At 40.1% G+C, this 20420-nt stretch overlaps 1 protein-coding gene across 1 annotated transcript in view; it reads right to left on the reverse strand.

Moving 5' to 3' along the window:
• Positions 1-20420, reverse strand: part of mgat4a (alpha-1,3-mannosyl-glycoprotein 4-beta-N-acetylglucosaminyltransferase A) — a 49069-nt gene that overhangs the window by 26718 nt on the left and 1931 nt on the right. The window contains exon 2 of the mRNA XM_049594528.1: positions 659-826. Coding sequence (XP_049450485.1) covers positions 659-826 — 168 coding nt within the window. The remainder of the gene's footprint in view (positions 1-658; positions 827-20420) is intronic.

Genomic DNA, 20420 nt, shown 5'->3' on the forward strand with positions numbered 1-20420 from the left:
CATATCATCTAACTGACTTTCCATTTTCGATAGAAAATTAAAATCTAAAAAAATGATCGAACAAGCACAACAACTGCCGTAATAGTAATTCAGATAAAAGTAAATTGACAGATAATTTTCAGTTTCAGAAGCATAACACTGGCATTATGATAACGCCACTGAATATAAAATGAAGATTTCATTTTAAAACTGGCAGATGATGTGCAACATAAGCTTAAAAACAAAACTGCAAACTCAACTTTTACGTTTTTATTTGAATTAGGTGCTGTGCCAAGGAGTGAAATGGTTTTGTGATTGCTGTGTTTCCACCCACTGGGTGGTTGTGAGGGTTGACTGGGACAAATTTAACAATAGAAGCCTGTGAGGAATCGCCTGGTTAGACCATCCTAATGACAAGACCTGTTTCGCTCTCTGTATTACTCTGGACTCGGTGTTGCTCCAAACACTTTGCAGAAATTCAAAAGGGGCCAATCAGGGATTCACACCCTGGGTGACAAGGTTAGCAGCCAATCAGGGACTGCTCTAGTTGAGGTAAAATGCAGGCCACAGTTTGCAAAACAGTAATGGTGGCTCGTGAATCAACAAACGCTAACTCTAACATCAGTTGAGTGTAAAAGCTCAGTTAGAGTTAGTGAGTCTTTGTGTGTTTGTCATTTACCTGAGAAGTTTGTGAGAGCATCTTTGCTGCTGTTTGTCTCAGCGATGGCGCGTCTGAACTGCTCGAGGATGTTGTTGAGCTCAGACGAACGCTGCAGCGTCCTGTGCTCGGCCACTCGAAGGCGCTCTTTCAAGGCATGGAACTCCCGCTGGTATGCTATCAGCTTCTCTGTGAAGAAAGAAGAAAGGTAGGGTGCTTTAGCAGGCGGTACATAAAGTTCTAGAAATTGAAAATGAAACAATGATCTGATAGAAGGACCACTTTCAGCTCCAAGAGGCAGGGTTCAGCCACAAAGTAAAAACATCTACACACACTTGGCAGATCCAACACTTGGAAGAGAGCAATATAGTAAGTCTATCAGGGTGGTTAAGAATTTTCAAGTCTGTGAATTCACATCTTCCTATTTCACTATGGTGCCAGTTTCAGAGACTGTAATCCGTAATGTTAACTGAGCAGTGAGTGCTCTTTCTCAGCTCTCACATTCATATGATTACAAACACTCACACCTGGCAGCTGCTCAGTACAGACAGTTCTAATCTGACCTTTTCTGATCAGGTTTACTGGAGCACTTTGGAGCAGAAGTGCATTGGATCTGTGGAGTATTTCAAGAGAAGTGGCTGAGGGAAAGGAGCTACTTTTTCAATTTCATCACCAGAATTTCTAAGATTGTACAGGGATTTACAGCATTTGTCCCACACCTGCTTCTCAAATCTCTGGGCACCTGCAGCACTACATGATGATATAATCGACAATAACACAACACTCAGGAGCAGGCAGCTATTCACCGGCAGCGTGTTTTTTAACTGAAAATTACTTTTGTGGTTTAGAGGCAGTTTACAGTGAACATGTGAGAAAACCTGCCCCTTGGAGGGCTCTTATCAGGACGCAGAAGTTTAGCAGTCGGTGTAGGAGTTTGAAAGAAGAGGCAGTGAAATTCTGCAGAAAAAGGAGTAGCTGTGGTCTGCTGGCTGGGTGAGATCATAGATACATGAAATGAGCTGGTCGCAGTACAGTGAGTTCCTCCTGCAGTGTGACTTGTGCTGGGTTTCTTTTCTATTTACGTATTTTTGTTGTCTTTAACCTGACCATTTCATTGCTTTGGTGTTGTGTAAGTACTTTGTAACCTTTAAAAAAAAATGTAATTTAAATAAAGTTTATCATAGTAAATATGATATCATAGTGATGATTCAAAGCCAAGAAAGCATGCGTGTGACAATGATTGATAAGCCTAAAAAGCTTGTCTCAGGGCCCTTTCACAATTACCACATTTGGTCCGGACTTTCTAATTTTTCAGTTTGATCCAAACCAAAATTACAGGTGTGACACCTCCCCTACACCATAGTCCAGACAGCCAAACCTTTGTCTATAAGGGTGCTTTCAGACCTAGAGCTGTCTTGCTTTGGTCCGAATCAGGGACTAATTTTGTTATAAAGTTGTTTAATTGCCTAGAGTTGGTTCATGTTCTCACAGAAGCATTTACAAGAGGACCAGACAAAATGCCTTGTGCAAGAAAGCTGCTCGTGATTGGTCAGAATTTCCATGTGGGACAAATCCAGGAAGCAAACCAAACATTGAAGAAGAGTATATTTGCAAGATAAATGTGACACTTTCTAATGTCACAATGGAGGGACAACTACGCAGGTTGATTTTAGCGCTGCTCATCGTAGACTATATTGCTGTCATTGTTCATTTTAGTCAAACCATACAGTTTGAAAACGAGGCGCGGCTCCAACTAGAAAACAATGTTTTGATGCATTGGATGTGCTGAATGTGCATATTAAGGCAGTACAGGAGGAGGTCAGATCGAGGTCGGAACATGTTCTCACCACAAACGAACTGCACCAGAGTTCTTTTGTAACCGGACTGAGACCACCTCTTCAAGAAGGTCTGGGTGCACATTAATAATCCTCCAGGGGCCTCATTTATAAAGCTTGCTTACACACAAAACGGGGCTTGAAAGTGGCGTACGCCACTTCCCACGCAAAGGTTGTGATTTATAAAAATAAACTTGGCGGGAGAATGTGCGTACCTGTAAGCAAACTCTGAGTCATGTGTGCGCACATTTTGGAGACACTGGGAAGTGGTGACGCAGACAGCGAGGTGGAGAAGTGGAGTCAGATTTTTATTGACGTCTCACACAAATTTAATGTCACGCGATATCCACCTTACATCCACGCTATCATTGAAATTAAATCCAGCAGCCTTATTCTGCGCTTGGAGTGAGTGATAATTGTTTCATAAAAACGTTGTAAAATCCAACTCAAATCAAATCCTGAATTGAAATTCTTTCTGAATACGTATTTAATCCGCACTGCCTCTAACGTCTCATTGTCCACTCTGTGAGTGCAGGAGGGGGAGAGGATGGCGTGACTGCATGGAATATATTTATTTATTTAGCTAAATATTTCCAGTGCATTTATCATGTCTCGAAATACAGCCATTAAGCACAATCATTACACTCATTTCATCAGCCCTACTTAGACATTTGCTGTTCATGACAAAACTGGCATGAAGAAACATGTTCGCCTATTACACTTTCATCTTTGAATTGTATTTCAAATTACACGTTGTATTTTGGGACAGGGATACCACTGGTTCATGCTGTAATTCAGGCCAGGTGTCTGATCAGACTAATTGCCATAAACATATAAATACTGCGGTGACCCTCGTGCGTAATTGCGCAAGATGGCACATACTCCTTTTTGCCTCCTTTAATAAATGTGATTCTTTATGTCGCACATCAATGTCAAACATCCTCAAATTTAAAAGCAACACATTAACTACATGTTGGTAAAGGAGTAGAAATATTTGGTCTACCTTTAGATCAGACCACTTTTTTTTTCTCTGTCACTGTCCGTGCAGTCCCACAGACACAGCTGACAGCATCAGCAGCGCTGATGTGTTGCCACTTTTTTTGCTTTATTAGTGATCCCGCTGCTGTGGCCACCAAATAAAACCTTTCTTCAGTCCTCCACCTCCCGTTAAAGAGTCTCGAGCACAGTCTCGGAGAAATTCCGTTTTTTGGTTTGTTTCTCACCCGTCACCGTGACTCACAACTAGAGAACACTCGCATGCCGGCTTATTTATATGCAGATCGCATTCATGAGGTAATTTGCATGACCATTTATGGTTGAACTGGGGCGTGTAGAGGGCGGAATATGAGGCGGATCTGGGTGCGCACAACTCCAGGAGGTCTGTGATTTATAAAGAGAACATTGCGTGCAAGTGTGCGTGCACACGGTTTTATAAATCAGATTATTTTTTGGCGCACGCCATTTTCAGCTTTTGGGCGCACGTCAACTTTTAGTATGAATCCTAAGCACTCTTTTATAAATGAGGCCCCAGGACTGTAACATGTTCATGTTTAACCCAAACAATGTGTCATGTGACTGCAGTTGGTTCGGATCCAGGTCGGAACACGTACTCACCACAAACAAACCGCACTAGAATTTGTTTGTAATTGCACCGAGACCACCTCTTCAAGAAGGTCTTGGTCCGGTTGTTTTGGTGCGCATCTGCATGTAATTGCTGTGTTCACACCTGCCCAAACGAACTGCACTTAGGGGGCAAACGAACTTGAGTTTGATTGAACTGAACCAAACAGGGCAGGTGTGAAAGCACCCTAGAAGAAGTGGTCTTGGTCCAGATCAAACTTCTTGACCAATTATAGGAAGTTTTAGCAGGCAATCGTCTTGTGATAAGAGTGGTGTAGCACCTGATGTGTAGTGTGCGTGCTTGAGCAACAGATAAAATGACAATGGCTGCAACCAGAACAGAAAGAAATTAGCCGTTAAGCTGTCAACTGATAGTAAATTTAAAGTGTGGGTTTCAGTTTGTCCATGAACAATGCAACATAACAAAATCAGCACATGGGTATCGGAGGATACGACTCACAAAAACTGCAACACTTTTTAAATGATTTTCTAGGGAGACAAGAGGACGGGAGAGCTCATGTACGTCATGTCGACAGGATGTTGTATACAATGTATAGTTCTTTAGTGGACTCGCATAGCTGCAATGTGAAACCAAAACTAAACAAATAAAATGTGCACAATGTAACGAAAGTGAGAATTTGGCTCAGACTTTCAAGTGTGAAAAGACCCTTAGTGTCAATATTAGAAGTACAGACTTGATTTTGTTCCAAAATTCATGAGGTTACAGGGAGAGTACAAAGAGCATCTCAGGTGTGTGTGTGTGTGTGTGCTAGGTGGGGTTGTGGGTTTGACCAGTCTCTGATCTTCCTCCCCGGGTAGATTTATCGTGCCCTTTCGGAGAGCCCTTCACTACAACAAAACCCAGGCTCCCTTTATCTCCGCCTCTCCATCACTCCCTCTCTGACTGAGCTATTGTCCATCCACTCTGCCCCGGCTCCTCTTTCACACAGAACCATGTTGTTCCTCCTGAATGTTGATCTCTAAGACACACAGACAGATGCTGTCATTTGGCCCAGAACCTCATGAAAAGGGCAGCTTCAAACCAGAAACAGACTTTCATCTTCACCTCACTCCTTTGATTGGAGGGCTCCAGGCCTGCTGAGATGAAACCACACCTGTAATCCCACTGTGCAAAGAAACAAAAACACACAGAGAGCACCACAGGAGCAGAAACGATAAGTATATAAGGTTCCTATTTAGCTATATGTATCCCCTGCACAGTCGTATAGAGAGGTGAAACTGTCGGCGTTTGGATATATCGAGTAAAACCACCTTCTCTTTCAGGGAAGTGCCTCTCTCATTACCTGAGCAGTGTGTTAATGCCAAGTATGCTGGGCAGTGTTTACACAAGTCTCCTGACATTTTAGTTAAATGTCACCTTTGATATGCTTTCATTGCTGCAAAACAAGACTTGACCTTGGCTTCAAATAACAGAACATATAGAACCTTTCTCTTAAACAAATCAAAGTAAAACTCAAGGAGCGTTGTGAATGGGGGAAATACTCTACTGGTATGCAGCCAATGGATGACTGACTGGGTACACATAACGCATTTAACAATTACCTGAGGTCTGGAGCACATCTATACAATCTCATTATTCTTCTCTGCTCTCCAGATCCATGAGTGGTGGGGGAAGGGCTAAGTGGCTACACTCTACCTCTGAGCAACAACCTCTCCTTTATTCTGTTTCCATCCAGCCTCATATCTCACCATCGCCTCATCCCATACGTCCACATTCTCATTTCAATGTTTTTTTAGTGTCCATTATGTGTCAAACTTTCTACATTATCATCTGCACATCTTTCCTGGCCTACACTGCCTCGGCATTCCTGTGATATTCTGCCTTAACGTGTCATCCTTGGTTCCTTTGCTCAGTTCATTTGATTTATTAATGAGATACGTGGGAGGAATGGGGAGTCAGAGATATAATGGGGGTTCAAACAACTAGCCTTTAAAATGAACAGACTCAAGGCCTCACACTGACCCACGGAGAAACACATATATACACACACACACTTCAGGCCAAAAGGGAGCGATGCTGTTCCTTATAAAGTCTTTCATTTGGAAAATTTTAAGTTAATGTGCTAATTCTTATTTACCAAAGGTTCAGTTCTGTGTGAGGATGCTCTAATCTATTAAATAAGCTGATAAGTGGTACTTCAGAGTATTACCTGGAGAAAAAAAAAAAAAAAAAAAAGTTGTAAAATGGAGCCAGGCAAATAGGCATCACTCATGTACACAGCAGCCATGTCGTGATTAACGTGAAGGTTACTATTACAATATCATAGTTTACAGATTACTAGACACCCTTTTAAAATGTAATAGGCAATGAAACTTATTTCTTTTATATTAGGTTTGAGTACTTTTTGATTACTTTTATAATGAACCCTTAAACTGGCCAATAAAGCTGAAAAATGTCCATGAATATGCGAAAAAATACAAAGCAACAGAACAAATGTTATTTTCTACTCTAAGTTTTAAACAGAAATGAACATATTTGGATGTTAACCCCTTTGTAATCACCAACATTTTGTAAATTAACCGTAAATTAATTACACATAAGCACTTTTCTAGCCTTCTGACCACTCAAAGCCCTTTTTACACCACAGTCACCTTCACACACTGGTGGCCGAGGCTACCATACAAGGGGCCATCTGCTACTCAGCTCTTAACACACTCACACACCGATGAACAGCCATTGCCAGCAATTTGGGGTTCAGTATCTTGCTCAAGGATGCTTCGACATGCAGACTGGAGGAACCAAGGATCGAGCCACTGCTCTTCCGATTAGTGGACGACCCGCTCTACCTTCTGAGCCACAGCCACCCATATATTTCCTCAGTAACTTTAACAGATAACAATTACATTCATTTTCTAATTTGATAATGTAACTAGTTACTCCCCAACACTGACCACGTGTTGCCTAACAAAATAGATGATGGGAAATAAATTATATGTTCAAAATGAGCTGATTAACGAGAGTTAAATACAACAATAGTGTATTTTTAAAGATACAGATACAGTCATGTCATCAGTTTGGGCATACATGACAAAAACATTATGTTCTATTTAGCAAGTGCCCACATGTGTACTGCGACATGATTGCAAAACTGACTCTGACAAAAACTGACAAATTTGTGCCAACCACATGTTGTTGCTAAAAAAAAGTTCAGATGAAGATGATAGATGAAACAAGGAGGCGTCTGACTGTATCTGCTTTAAATTGAGGTTTGAACTACAAACAGATGTGCGCAGACTTATTCAAGACCTTGGAAGAAGCTTGTATTTGGTTATGTGTTGTTCATGTGTTTCTTCAATTATGCTCCTGTAAACATACAACACATCTGCAAAACATATTTCCCAGCAAAGAGGAACAGAGAAACATATATCTGTATCTCCAGTCTGTGACAAATGCAAGTCAAACAACAATATACTTTTGCACTTATTCTGGAGCTGTTCACTAATCTAGTCACTCTGGTCATGATTTTTTTCTGGGGTTTATCACAGGTCACTCTCTCCTGACAGGGTCTTGGCTCTTTCTGGATGTTTAAAGGACTCTTTAACACTTCTATCATGCAGACAGCTCTTTCGATGGGCACGGTGCTAGCCAAATAACTCATTTTAAAGGACTGGAAAGCATCTAATCCTCCATGCTTCAGAAACTGGCTGTGTGAACTTGTTTCGCTTACTCACGTGGAAAAACTGTGATTTAATCATCCAAAATATGAATAGAAATCCTCTTTTGTAATATCTTGACTCAATGAGTACATCTAGATAAGAACAAATGTGATCGTGTTCATAAACTGACTATAGATTGTATCATAAATGAATCAGAAGTTAGAAGACTTATATAATTAAAGCAGTTCACTTTTATATTAAAAAAATTCTATATGCTGTAACTTTCCCTATATTCACACAGCACTAACTGAGGCAGATAATTAGTGACAAAAATCCTACTCCTCTGCCCACTCTGTTGCCTTGCAGTGCTTCTAATGGCCTTACTGTACAAGAATGAAGACAGCCAATCAGAGCTGAGGAGTCTCTAACACAGTTGTCAATTATGTCAATCACTGCTCGTCATGAACGGCGGTCAAACTGTCAAACTGGGCATCACTGACCACATATAGCTCAAGACAGTGTTACTGCCTGTTTCTCCCCTCAGATGTTTACAGCAGCATATTTTAGTGTGGTGTTTAGCTGTGAAATGAGGAAGTTGGTTACGGCTGGTCAGTGGTGCTTTGTGTTGACTGAACTGTTTCAGCCACAGCAGCTAGGGTTGCAAACTTTCTCATGTAACAGCTTAACAGTACACTAAAATATGTTTCCGAAAACATCTGAGGCGATGCAGTAAGACAATCTGTGTTTGATCAGCGCTGCTTAGTTGGGCAAGTGATTGACAGGTGCATTAGAGACTCCTCGGCTCTGATTGATTGTTTTTGGTGCGCCACAGTAAATTTGAGTGAATGCTATTAGAGGCAGTTGAAGAGGAGGAGGAGGAGGAGGAGGAGGAGGAGGAGGAGGAGGAGGGACATGATTTTTTTCACAGACTGTCTCGTGTACTTTCAGAACACAGTGACAGTTTCAGTTATTTTTATAGAGGTTACCAACTGTTGCTGTAAACATGCACTTAAAGCTCTCCTTTGCAAACAATGTTTAAACGCACTTGTTGATTCATAGTCACAACATGCTTGCTTACTCACTATGACCTCAGTTACAGCGTTTAGGTATTTGCGGACTAAACGTTAGAGAGGGAGAGCTGACAGGCAGCACCTTCAAACTCCCGTCGTCTGAACCTCACAACAGCGGACAAGGATGATCCTAGTGCTGAGAAATACTTTACAGAAATCCAACCCTGAACTCACCAGGGTGTTAAGAGTTTTATCAGTCGATCCATTAGCTCATCAAAAGCCCTCGCAGTGATCTTGTCCTTGACCTCGCTCTCCCTTGCTGATGCATGCTGCTGACTGCGGGCTCGCGAGTGCTGATGAAGGACTTGTGCAGTTTACGTTTGCATGAGTGAGAGAGTTGCAGCACATAATATGCAGATGTCTTCGTTAAAGCTAAAGTTTGACTTTTCAAGCACATTTTTCACTTTGAAATATACAACTACCCACTTAATGCTGTCCAATGTTCTTTTACAGTTTGTCTGGACAAGATACAGAACCCCGAACTGCTCCTTGTGGCTGTGTCGTCAACGTGTGATTGTGTAAAAACTGAGCAGCAGGTGACCCTTGAACAGTAGCCTCGGCCACCAGCGTATAAATATATGTGTAAATGGGTGAATATGACACTGAGTGTGAAAACACATTGGTTAAAGGACTAGAAAAGCGCTCAAATACTTAAATTCTGGATGAAAAAAGACATCAAACCTCAACTATATGTCTGAATTAATTAACATGCTATACATAGTATAAGCACTATTTTTCATTCCTTAAATATATACTATGCAGGAAAAACAATGATGTACAGACCCAAACCAAAGCAATCCCTCTCAATTATCACTTGTGACCCACTAGAAGTGTTTGGTTATGTATTTTACAGGGAGTACAGGTAAAGACTGTGACCTCTGTCTGTTGTCTGTTGTCTGTGCTTGGGACGTTTATGGACATATACCCCCAACGCTCAGGCGAGGTTGGGGCTTTGTAAAGAGGTAGCAACACGTGGCAAACTGGTGTGATAAACACACATTATTATTGCAATATTCAACTGGGCCTATACAAAAAGTTATGAATGAATTTTTAATTGACTGTATCAGGATGTTGTGTGCACCCATTTCCTAATAAAGAGGCAAACTCTAGCCAAAAAAATTTTTTTAATTCAATTTATTTTAATTTAATACTATTTAATTCAACTTAAAAAAAAAAAAACATTCACGGGGAACCTATTTGTAGCTGTTTCCGTGTGGGAATTATTGGTGTGTGACACATCAAAAAACCACTGCACAGAACCAAAGAAAAAAAAACAAAAAAAACGCAAATACAGTGAAGCGAAACACCAAAGGATAGTGAATCTGTGGTTGGTTTTTACCTTCACTTTTTGCTGCTGAGCGTGTTTCCAAACAGTAATCTACAATCCTGCATAGTATAACTGAGATATTACAACAAAAGAGGTACTTAACAGAGTGATCTCTCAAATTCATGATTCATTTTCCTTGAAATACAGGCTTAGCTATATTTCCCTAGAACTACAGATGACTCAACACCAGCTGTTCAGTGGAAATTGTGTTTTAAGGTCAATTAATCCAAATTACCAAAAAAACATAAATCTCTATTGTTGCCATGGATGTGGTTTTATCTGCTGAGGTTTGGAGTTTTCTGCCCCCACCCCAACAAAACGGGAATAAAAGGAGTTTTTGTTTGTGGTGCTGACTGAAAAATGACATTTTAAGACTTCTAAAACAATGTGCCTTTACAAGAAAATGTCAGAAAATGACCGAGCCAGACTAGCTGTTTCCCCCTGATTCAGATCTTTGAGCTAAGCTACGTTAGTCTGCTTAGCTTACTATTTACTGTACAGACATGAGTGGTATCAATCTTCTCATCTAGCTCTCTGCAAAAGACTGAATAAGCTCCAGCTCAAAATACTGCACTGTTCCTTTAAACTGTGACTCTGCCCACCAAGTGTCTCGACTTCAGTGCAACAAAACCTGGCAAGAATTGGATGAAAGGGTCAAAGCACTACAGAAAAGCCAGTAAGGCATGTCATGTGTTAGTGCCTTATAGCACAGGCTGGTGAAAGAGTCTATTCTGAGGAATCCAACACTCATAGAGAATTCAGTTTTTCTTGGAAACACTGATGCTACTATTTCCTTTGTATATGGCAACACACACTTTTATTTCTATCTCTACAAAGGCAGTTATCAGGTGTTGAGCCAAAATTATCATCCTGAGTTCACGTTCACTGAAACTCTTTGTCCTTCCTCCTTTTAATGCACCCTCTTTAAACTCTGAATCGGGGCACTTCGCCAGAAGTCCCATTTATCAAAATACTTTTTTTTCCCACCTAATTTCCATCTCAGCAGACTGTCTCGGCGCTCTGACAGAAAGCCAATTTACCTCAAAAGCACTTCAGCTTTTATTCGCATTAGACTATGAAATAAGCAACCTTAACAAATCTAACTGTCCTTAAACTTGTTTGGGTTGCTGAAAAGACGCCGCGTCATTGAGTCTGTTCTAATGAACTCAGATGAGCTACAGATTCCACCTGCCGCACATGCTGTCGGAATAAGATGCACATGTATGCAAAACATGCCCACATGCATTATGCATGTATGGAGACCCTCAAGTGATGCACCTGCCAGCCATGTGGTTGTACAGTGCAGCTGCTATGTGCAACACAAAGCATTTAACCAGGATGTCATCTCTAAAGTAGGACAGATGGTGCAAAAATGAACTTGAGATTAATAGGATAAAAACAGGAAAAGCTATACTGTGTGACGCTTGTATCCGCTAGACAGAAAAGATACAATCAATGTGCTAGTTTTGAGTGAAACTAGTTAATATAAGCTGAACATTTTTGGTTTAACAGTCTCACTAGGTATAAATCTTGTAACACTTATCTTCACAGAGAAAAAACGTGCACACCAGCACACATAAATGATGCTGCACACACACACAGAGTAGTAGTATTGATCTTTGGTGGTATTTTCCTGAGGAGAAGTGCAAGTCGATCCATGAGTAGGCGAGTGATACTCCCTGAACGCTTCCCTGTAGTTTGCAGAAAGAGAAAACGCACACCTTTGTCTCATTCTGTCCTTTTTTCCCCCTTCTCAATACACCACAACCCTTCCACTTCACTTTTAAACTTAAGTGCAGGGCTGCGAGGTCAAAAAGAAAAGTAACATCAGAAGAGGGCTGGATTAATTTTTGCCCTCTTGGCAACTTTCCAACCCAGATTCTTCATTTTGCTTCCTCGCCGTGGGCTCATTGTTTCTTGTGACCTCCACCCACACTTCCCCCTTAACTGTGCAGTAAGTCATGATAAGCTCCTGCAGCCTGCTGTGTCTCTTTGTGGCAGAGCATGCTGTCTGACAGCACCGAGCTGAGAGCGTGGCCCAGCTCTGCTTACTTCCACTCCTCTGGCTCCACTTGGCTCCTGTACGGCTTCTATCGGCCAGGCTATCACTCTTTTTTTTGGAAACTCCACTTTCAGGGATGTCACCAATCAACTGTATAATGATATCCTGTGGGAGCCTGGAGAGTCCACTCCAAAAGCTAATTTTAGAGCTGGAGCAATGAGTCGATTTAAAGATCAGCTGATTAACAGGAAATGATCTGCAAGCAATTTCATTTATTTTTCCAAGCACAGATATCAAACATTTACAGCTTCTCAGGTATCAGGAATTTGTGCTTTTCCTTTTCAATGTGACAGACAACTGAATAACTTTGAGTCTAAAAAAAAAAAAAAGCAATCTGAAAATGTTGCCTTGGGCTCTGGGAAATTATAATGGGCACTTTAAAATTAATTTTGTCATTTTATAAGCATAACCATTAATAAATTCATCAAGACAACAGCTGGCACAGAGATAATAAAAAACGTACTTGAAGTCCTTACTATTTTCTCTAATAGTTCCCCAAAAAGCTATATCTCTCATTTCAACTATCACGTACTGACAGAAGTGAACAGTCTTGGCATTGATTTCAGCTGATACGAGTATGTATTGTACAACCAAGTAACTGTGAATTACTTTGTGGTTATCTTAGAGCACTGTGTTAAGCAGCTGCAGTAGGAAACTGGGGGAAATCTGCCCTTAAACTAAAATCTGAAACCACATCTGCACAACCACGAGGATTCACATGATGAAAATTATGTCATTTCCTCAGAACAGTGAGAGTCTGCATGGACTGTCTGTGTGCAGTAGAGCTGCAACGATTAGTCTATTAATCAATTAGTGGATCGACGGAAAATTCATAATCAGATAATCGTTCTTGTTATATATTTATTTTTAGCAAAAAAGGGAAACATGCTTCTTAAATGTGGGAACTTGATGAGTTCTTTCTCATACATGGATATAAATTGAAAAGCTTTAAATTTACGGGCTGTTGGTTGGATAAAACATGTCATTTAACACATCACCTTGAGCTCTGGGAAATAACAGAGTTCATTTTTCACAATTTTCTGAATCTTACTGACAAACGATTAATCAATTAAAGTCCAGATTAAGCAAAATCAGTGATTTCTGATAAAATTTGAACAAATACTTGTTGGAAATTTGTGACAAGAATGTGAACTGTCTAGTACTGAATTGTGATGTTGGATCATGAATCTGTTTTACACCATTTTTGTGTCCACGATTTTTTTGGCAGCCCTGAAATCATTGCCCCATTCTTAACATAACCTCTCCCTGAAGAGTCTGTCGTCGTGGAGCAGCGTTCTTCAGCCTTGTGTGTTTGTGCTGTGCTACTGGTTAGCTGCTATGAAAGTCTGTCACTTCAAGGGCGGCCCCCTAATAGTAGGCCAAACATTACTCAACCAGAGAGGTCATTAGTCAGCAAGACTTCATTGGTTGCTTAGTCGCAGAATAACAAAACAAAAAAATATAAATCAAACAAATGTGAAACTCTATTAGGAGCTGCGCCTTGTCAAAATAAATCAAAACCTATATGACTGGACCATGTGGGAATTTAATTTGAAAGGACAGACGCAGGAAGAGGTCACACTCAGCAGTCAGACAGGAGTCAGGTTAATTTCCAGGGCTGGTACCTGCGGTTATTCCACAGGCTAGTTAATAACATGTTGGGCAGGAAATCCAAAGTGTGGGATCATTTTGAGAAGGTGAAGGACGAACCCAAGGTGATATGTAAACTCATCTTCATTGGTCGACTACAAACATGACGTATCATCTGAAACATGGAAGTAGCTACATGCCCATTAGCCCACAGCGTCATTAACAGGCGGCTCGCTCAGTGTGTGACGTGCACTTGTAGATAAAATATAGGCCTATATTAATAAAGGTTCATTAGTACGGTTTGTATTTCTCTGTAATGTAGCACAGTGTTAACAATGTTACTGATACTATTCTTTCTCACACCTTCAACTCAAACCATTGTGTTGCCCCGCCCAAAATAAATATTTGATTAATATCGTAAACATGTGGGCGACTAGTCGACTAAACCCCCAGCGTTTTAGAGCAGAGAATACTTCTTATTTTTTCATGATTTTGAAACCTAACTTTATATACTTGGCCTTTTTTTAAATCATTCCAACCTGGCTGGGTGGTTTATTACATTTTTTTGTGGTGTGACACACTCAAAGCACATTTATTTTTGCTTTACCCAAACTCTAACCAAGAAAATAATGGACAGATTAACCAATAATGAAAATAATAGATGGTTGCAGCCCAGAATTTATGAATCCCTGTGAAATATTTCTGGCCTTTAACTTGTTAACTCCTCGTTTTTGTTGAGTGACAAAGCCATCATCTTGAGCACAGCTGTCACAATGCCTGCCTGATAGTTGTACATACAGCAAGCTTATGCCACAGATTAATCAACAGAGAGCACAAAACAACCACCATCTCTCCTCCCTGACGCTGAGGAGAAACTGTGTGCCGTCTGGGAATTCTTTCCAGAAAAACAGAAGCAACATGCATGAATGAATGAATGAATGAATAGCAGTGTGCGATACAGGAAGTGAGCAGAAGCACGAGGTGGGAAACAACGGGGATTGTTAACTCACCAACGGCCAAAGACGCCTGTTCCTGTTTGGACAGAGTAAAGGCTGTCTGGGATAAAGGAAGACGGGTGTTTGTGACTAAGCAGGGTACAAAATATAAAAAATAAAAAACTTATCCCACAGTCTCAGTGCCTTGTCAGCACTCTCATCCTTTCTCTCCATCATACAGCCCACCTCAGGCTCTTCTCATCCTCTCTCTTTTAAGATTTGGCCTCTCTACTCTTCTCTTCCTTCCAGGCCACTTAGGAGTTGTCTGGCAGATTGCCCTACCCCACAGTGCACACAAACCAAATGGGTACACACACACACACACACACACACACACACACACACACACACACACACAACCAGACACTGCAAATGAGGGAACACAACGTACAAGCCATACTCTCTCCTGTTCTAACTAATAAACCATGTATCTTGCCTAACACCTTCGTTATCTGGCGGCTCCATTGGCCCCTTTAACTGCAATCACTGCTGCTATTTTTGGCCCATTGTGTTTGCAATGATGTGATGACTTAAGAAAACCATGCCTTAAAACACAAAGGAAGTGGAACGTATGGAGGAAGTCGCATTTTCAAAAAGGAAGTGTTTGTGCTTGGTAACTTTTATTGTAACTCTTAGCAAATCTGCTGAGACAATAAGCATCAAAGAGTCGTCTCAGATCACAGCTGGATATCACAGAGACAGCTTTAATACACTTATAACTTAGTGAAATCGGATTTTATACCTTTAATAACAATAAAGATGTGATACCGTTCACTTTCCTACATTATGGATATGTCCTGTAAGCTCATGCTACTGATAAACCAATGGATGCTGGTCACCACAATGACATTCAATTCATTAGTCAAGATGTATCACATGCACCACTGAGAGATAAGAAAAGGCCTGATGGATGGATGAGTTTAAGTAAAGCATGAGATTTACCATGTGATTGTACTTGGCTATTTACACGGTATTATTTATGCCCATAAATAACTCACTGTTTTTGATTGTTATCTTGGTCAGAGTCAGTGAAAAGATTATTTTTGACCTCAGTTAGTCAGTTCTTGATAAAACAACAAATACAAAACATATTTTTAATTTATTTTTTTAGTTGGTACTGCATTCTGGCATTTTTAAATGAACTTAATTTTGTAACTTTTAACTTACCATAGCAACTGTAAAAGTTTAGCATTAGCATTTAGTTTGCAATGGAAAAACTGCCTAAATGCTGTGAGTTGACTAGTAGATTAAACATGGCAACCCTTGCTAGTCAGCATCAGAAACAATTGGTTAACTTACTACTGAAATTATGCATCACATCCACCTAGAAAAAAATAGATATACTATTAAGGGGTCCACGAGGAAATTGTTTACCACCTGGCAGCCATTCATTTCTTTTGTAGAAGGTATGTCAGCTACCAACATATCTATGTAATCCAAGTGTCATTTTTTAATAATTATTTTTATTTTATTTATTTATTTTTCTTTTTTCCTTTATGTATTGCTATCTGCATTTCTTCATTTCACTTTCACATTTATGTTGCTGGTTATGTAAATGTGAAACTGTAAATGTACATGTTTATTTAAATTTATCTATTTATTCATTTACTTATTTGTATGAATGTATGCTGCATGTAAATTTACTAATGGTCCAGTAGTCAGGGGTGAGTATATACAGAGATTTGATTTAACTGTTCTGTGTTCAAGATGCCCACTTCTATATATCTGACAATAAAAAAAGACCTTGATCAAAAAAAAACAACTTTCTAATATTTTCTTTTATTTATGTGCACACTTAAATTACCTATCAGCACATGTTCCAATGATTTTTTTTTAACAGTAAGATCAAATGTTTGCTGTATGATTGTGTATCCTATGAAAATGCTGTTGTAATAATCAGGCATTTTCCTCAAGAATATTGTTTTCAATAAATGTTTTTAACTTGAATTTACTGAGTTTTCATCATGTTGGGATACTGTGCAAAGTGCCACACATTTCGGTGGAATTAAAATACAATTTGGTTATTGAAAAACATGACTGACAATTTCAAATGGGCTCTTTAATGCAATATTTTGTATGGTGTTTAACCTTATACATTGAATTGTGCTCAATTTTGACTGCTTCCTGCGTGTTCTCTTACTGTAAGACTGGTCGACTAGTCTGAGTTTCGGTTTCTGTTCAAACATCAAGGAACACGTCATTAGGATCATTCCTAGAAGACACCTTACCACTGTAAGAACTGCAAATCAAAGTGAAGTCAGGGACACTCGCTCCTCTGTGGCATTTCAAAGCTCTACTTACTGATATTTCAATAACACCTGTGACTGTTTTAATTAGAGTCCGTGTGTGTGTGATGACTGCTTTGTGAGACTGACTCATGTTCCTGTGAAATTGTAGATATCGCTTGTGAAATTCTTGATTTTAATGAGAGTTCCTGAAAAAAAAAACCTGAGTAACTAATTACGCCTGAAGGGGAAAGAAAATTGTTTTTAAAAGCAATTTGTGGCGGCATAATGTGGTGATGGTAGCGCCACTGTCTTCACAAAAGGTTGTCAACAAATGAGGTGGTTAATGCATGTTTGCTATGTCAACAGTGTGCTTTATGTTCAGGAGGTTCTTGTTCTTGTAGATTGTGTAGTCGTTAGCAAGTTTGTTTATCTTATTCGAGCTGATCACAATAGGAATTATCGCACTACGTCAAAATTTCGTCCCACCTTTTATCTCCTTCATTGCTATTCATATCTATCCTGCATTAACAACAATATAGTTAAGGTCTATTTGAGATATAACCAGGGAGATACCAGAGAGCGGCCTCTCCCCGGGGGATGAGGCGGACTCTGACAGAGAAGTACACATTCTGGAGAGTCATTCAACATGGAGTGTTTGGACAGCTGACTGGCACAGCTCTCATTCACAGCAGTCAAGTGACCAGGAACAAGACAGGCTGTCGGAAGCAAAGGGTCAGACAAAAAAATAAATAAATAAATAAAAACGTCGCCCAAGATTACCTCTCAACCACAACAGCCCCCCGAAACAACCGTCTTATAGACTACAATGACTAAATCATACAACGCAGTCAAGAGCCTGAATACAGATACTGTATACAACTACTGGAACAGGTTTTGAAATTTTTCATTTTTCAGAATGACTCAATGCCTGAGGCACACTCAAAACACCCACGCCAGACAGCATCAAGAGAAGAAGCCATCTATAACCACAGGGAGAAATAATGTGGCACATAAAAGAGCCTCATGTGTTAAGGAATAAAAAAAAAAAGCCAGAAAAGATTTATTCAAACATCTCATGTTAAGACAAGGAACAACACGAGCACAGAGAGTCAAGGAGCCAGTGTAATACAATGTACAGTATGTGAATAAAGCTTGTGATGTTGTTAATCCAGGTAAAGTCTGCACGCTAATCAGTTTTATTTACCCTGGAATTAATATAATGAAATATGAGCTGAAGATAGTTTGATAAATTCAGCTTCAGGCATCCGAGATCGTTTTCTGCAAACATGTAAGTGAGTAAACTGCACATTATTTGGGACCTTTAAAAGAACTCTTGTCTCACTAGGATACTTAGTGTTACATTTGAGCTCTCTCACAAAAAGAAAACAGCCCAGCGTTGTGCACAAATAATGCAACTTTTCAGCAACGAGTGAGAGCTATTTGTGTCAGTGGCCTTCACAAAAACGAATGCTGCCCAGAGTTGATGGTATAAATCAATACTCTAGCTTTCACTAAAATGCCAAAAAGAGATCTTCATTACCGCTCGCACCCTGTTTACCCCCAGAAGATGCACACTTGACACATCTTGTAGTCTAAACTGAAGTAAACCTTTGATTAAACAAATTGCTTAGGGCGCTACAGCTTAGGAAAAGAAAACATAAATAAAGGAAGAAAGCATCTTTGACAACACACAGGATGCATTTTAGGAAAGAGATGCTGCCAAGAAGCAACAACACAATAGTATTAACCATGCATCCATGCAATTCATCAACACGTAGGTGACATAAAGACAGTTGTTGCACTTATAGACAAGAGAGAGAGACGCTACATTACACTAAAAATGACGGATATGTCGACCATACATCCATGGTATTCAAAAAATAGCAAACAATGTTAATTTTCTTTTAGTTTGGGGACGCTGTGTATATGTGGGCTACGTATCGTTTAAAAATTTGATACCAGTACCAATATCAGAACCCTTAAAGTACTTCATTCGATACCCATAATGTGAACGAAGGTGCGTGTAGTATAGTCACACCTTTGAACGTTTTACACCGCACTCCACTTCACCACACCAAAGGCTTTATAAGGTGTAGCTGTTGCTGCGCAAGTGTGAGCTCAGCACTGGGGGAGAACTGGGCTAACTGTTAGCATCACACGGTTAACGCTACCTGATGGTTATTAATGAGCTTAATGAGAGTCAAGCTGTTTTGGCTTTTGTGTGAGTTTGTTGGGAATGTTACACGGCTCGATGCTGGATGTTAGTAGCTGCTGCTGTGTTAGCCCGTGCTCACCGGGCGGACATTAAACTGACCATTCACCAAGGAGAATGGCTCCAGCGATGGCAGCAACAGAAAGTTTGCTAATCCAGTGGGGAGTCGGGACGTTTCGGGATCAGATTGCCGGGGCAAAATGGATCAAATGCAGGTATCTTTTGATTAAAGACATTTTGATACTACATAGTACTGGGCTATTTCGGTTGATACCATATATGAGTGGGTCACAGGTTTATTCTAAATGAACCGCAGGTGACTTGCGAATGTGTCAAGTTGAGAGTAGAGTAAGAGGCTAACAGACAGCTGCTTAACAGAGACAGCTCAAAGACATGGCCAAACACAAGTATGACCCTGAGTAAATTTAACTGTGTGGACTTAGAACTAATGACTAAGGAGAAGTCCGGACCTCGTGGCTGGACCAGTTGGGAAGCACTGCCTTAAATGTACCGAGTACCGATACCCAGCCCTATCTAAATGCCTGCTATAACTTGCCCTTTACGAATTGCTAGTTCCTGACCTCCCAAGGAAACTTCTGTTGTGGTGTATCACTTGAAGTCTTCTTGTTTCCTAATCCTGCGTGTGTGTGACCATATAAGACAATGTTATTTAAGTGACAACACATGGGCAGCATACAAGCGAGCAAATCAAGATAAGATAAAATAAGATATACTTTACTGCCTGCTGGGGAAAATTCTCTTTGGGCAATAGTGCCACACCAAGCTGCAATCAATATTTAAACTTGACAGTACAGTGGAACACCACCTACATAACACAGGAGATATATTAAGTATTGCACATGCCTTGAGAGAGGATATTAACACACGGGCAAAAAGAAAAAAAAAGAAATGAGAAGTCATAAAACCATAATCAAATCTATAAAACAAAGTGTGTTAGTGCCTTCCTGCTTACCAAACGCATGAGCGAGACTTAACCTGCTTTCTTGTTGGGTAGTGTTATACTATTTCTTTAGGGATGTCTCGCATACCTTTTGATATATCACAGGACAAGCACGGTTGTATTTAATAACATCAATGATAGCTGCATTCCACTCAGGGGAGGCCCTGGTATTATCCACACTGGCTGGGACGCTTAATGGAACTGTGCAATTTCACCTGTGCTTTTTCAACTATGACAAAAAAGTCTATCGCATTTTGAGTTTTCG

This window comes from Epinephelus fuscoguttatus, linkage group LG13 (genome assembly GCF_011397635.1).
Source record: "Epinephelus fuscoguttatus linkage group LG13, E.fuscoguttatus.final_Chr_v1".
NCBI classification, from domain to species: domain Eukaryota; kingdom Metazoa; phylum Chordata; class Actinopteri; order Perciformes; family Serranidae; genus Epinephelus; species Epinephelus fuscoguttatus.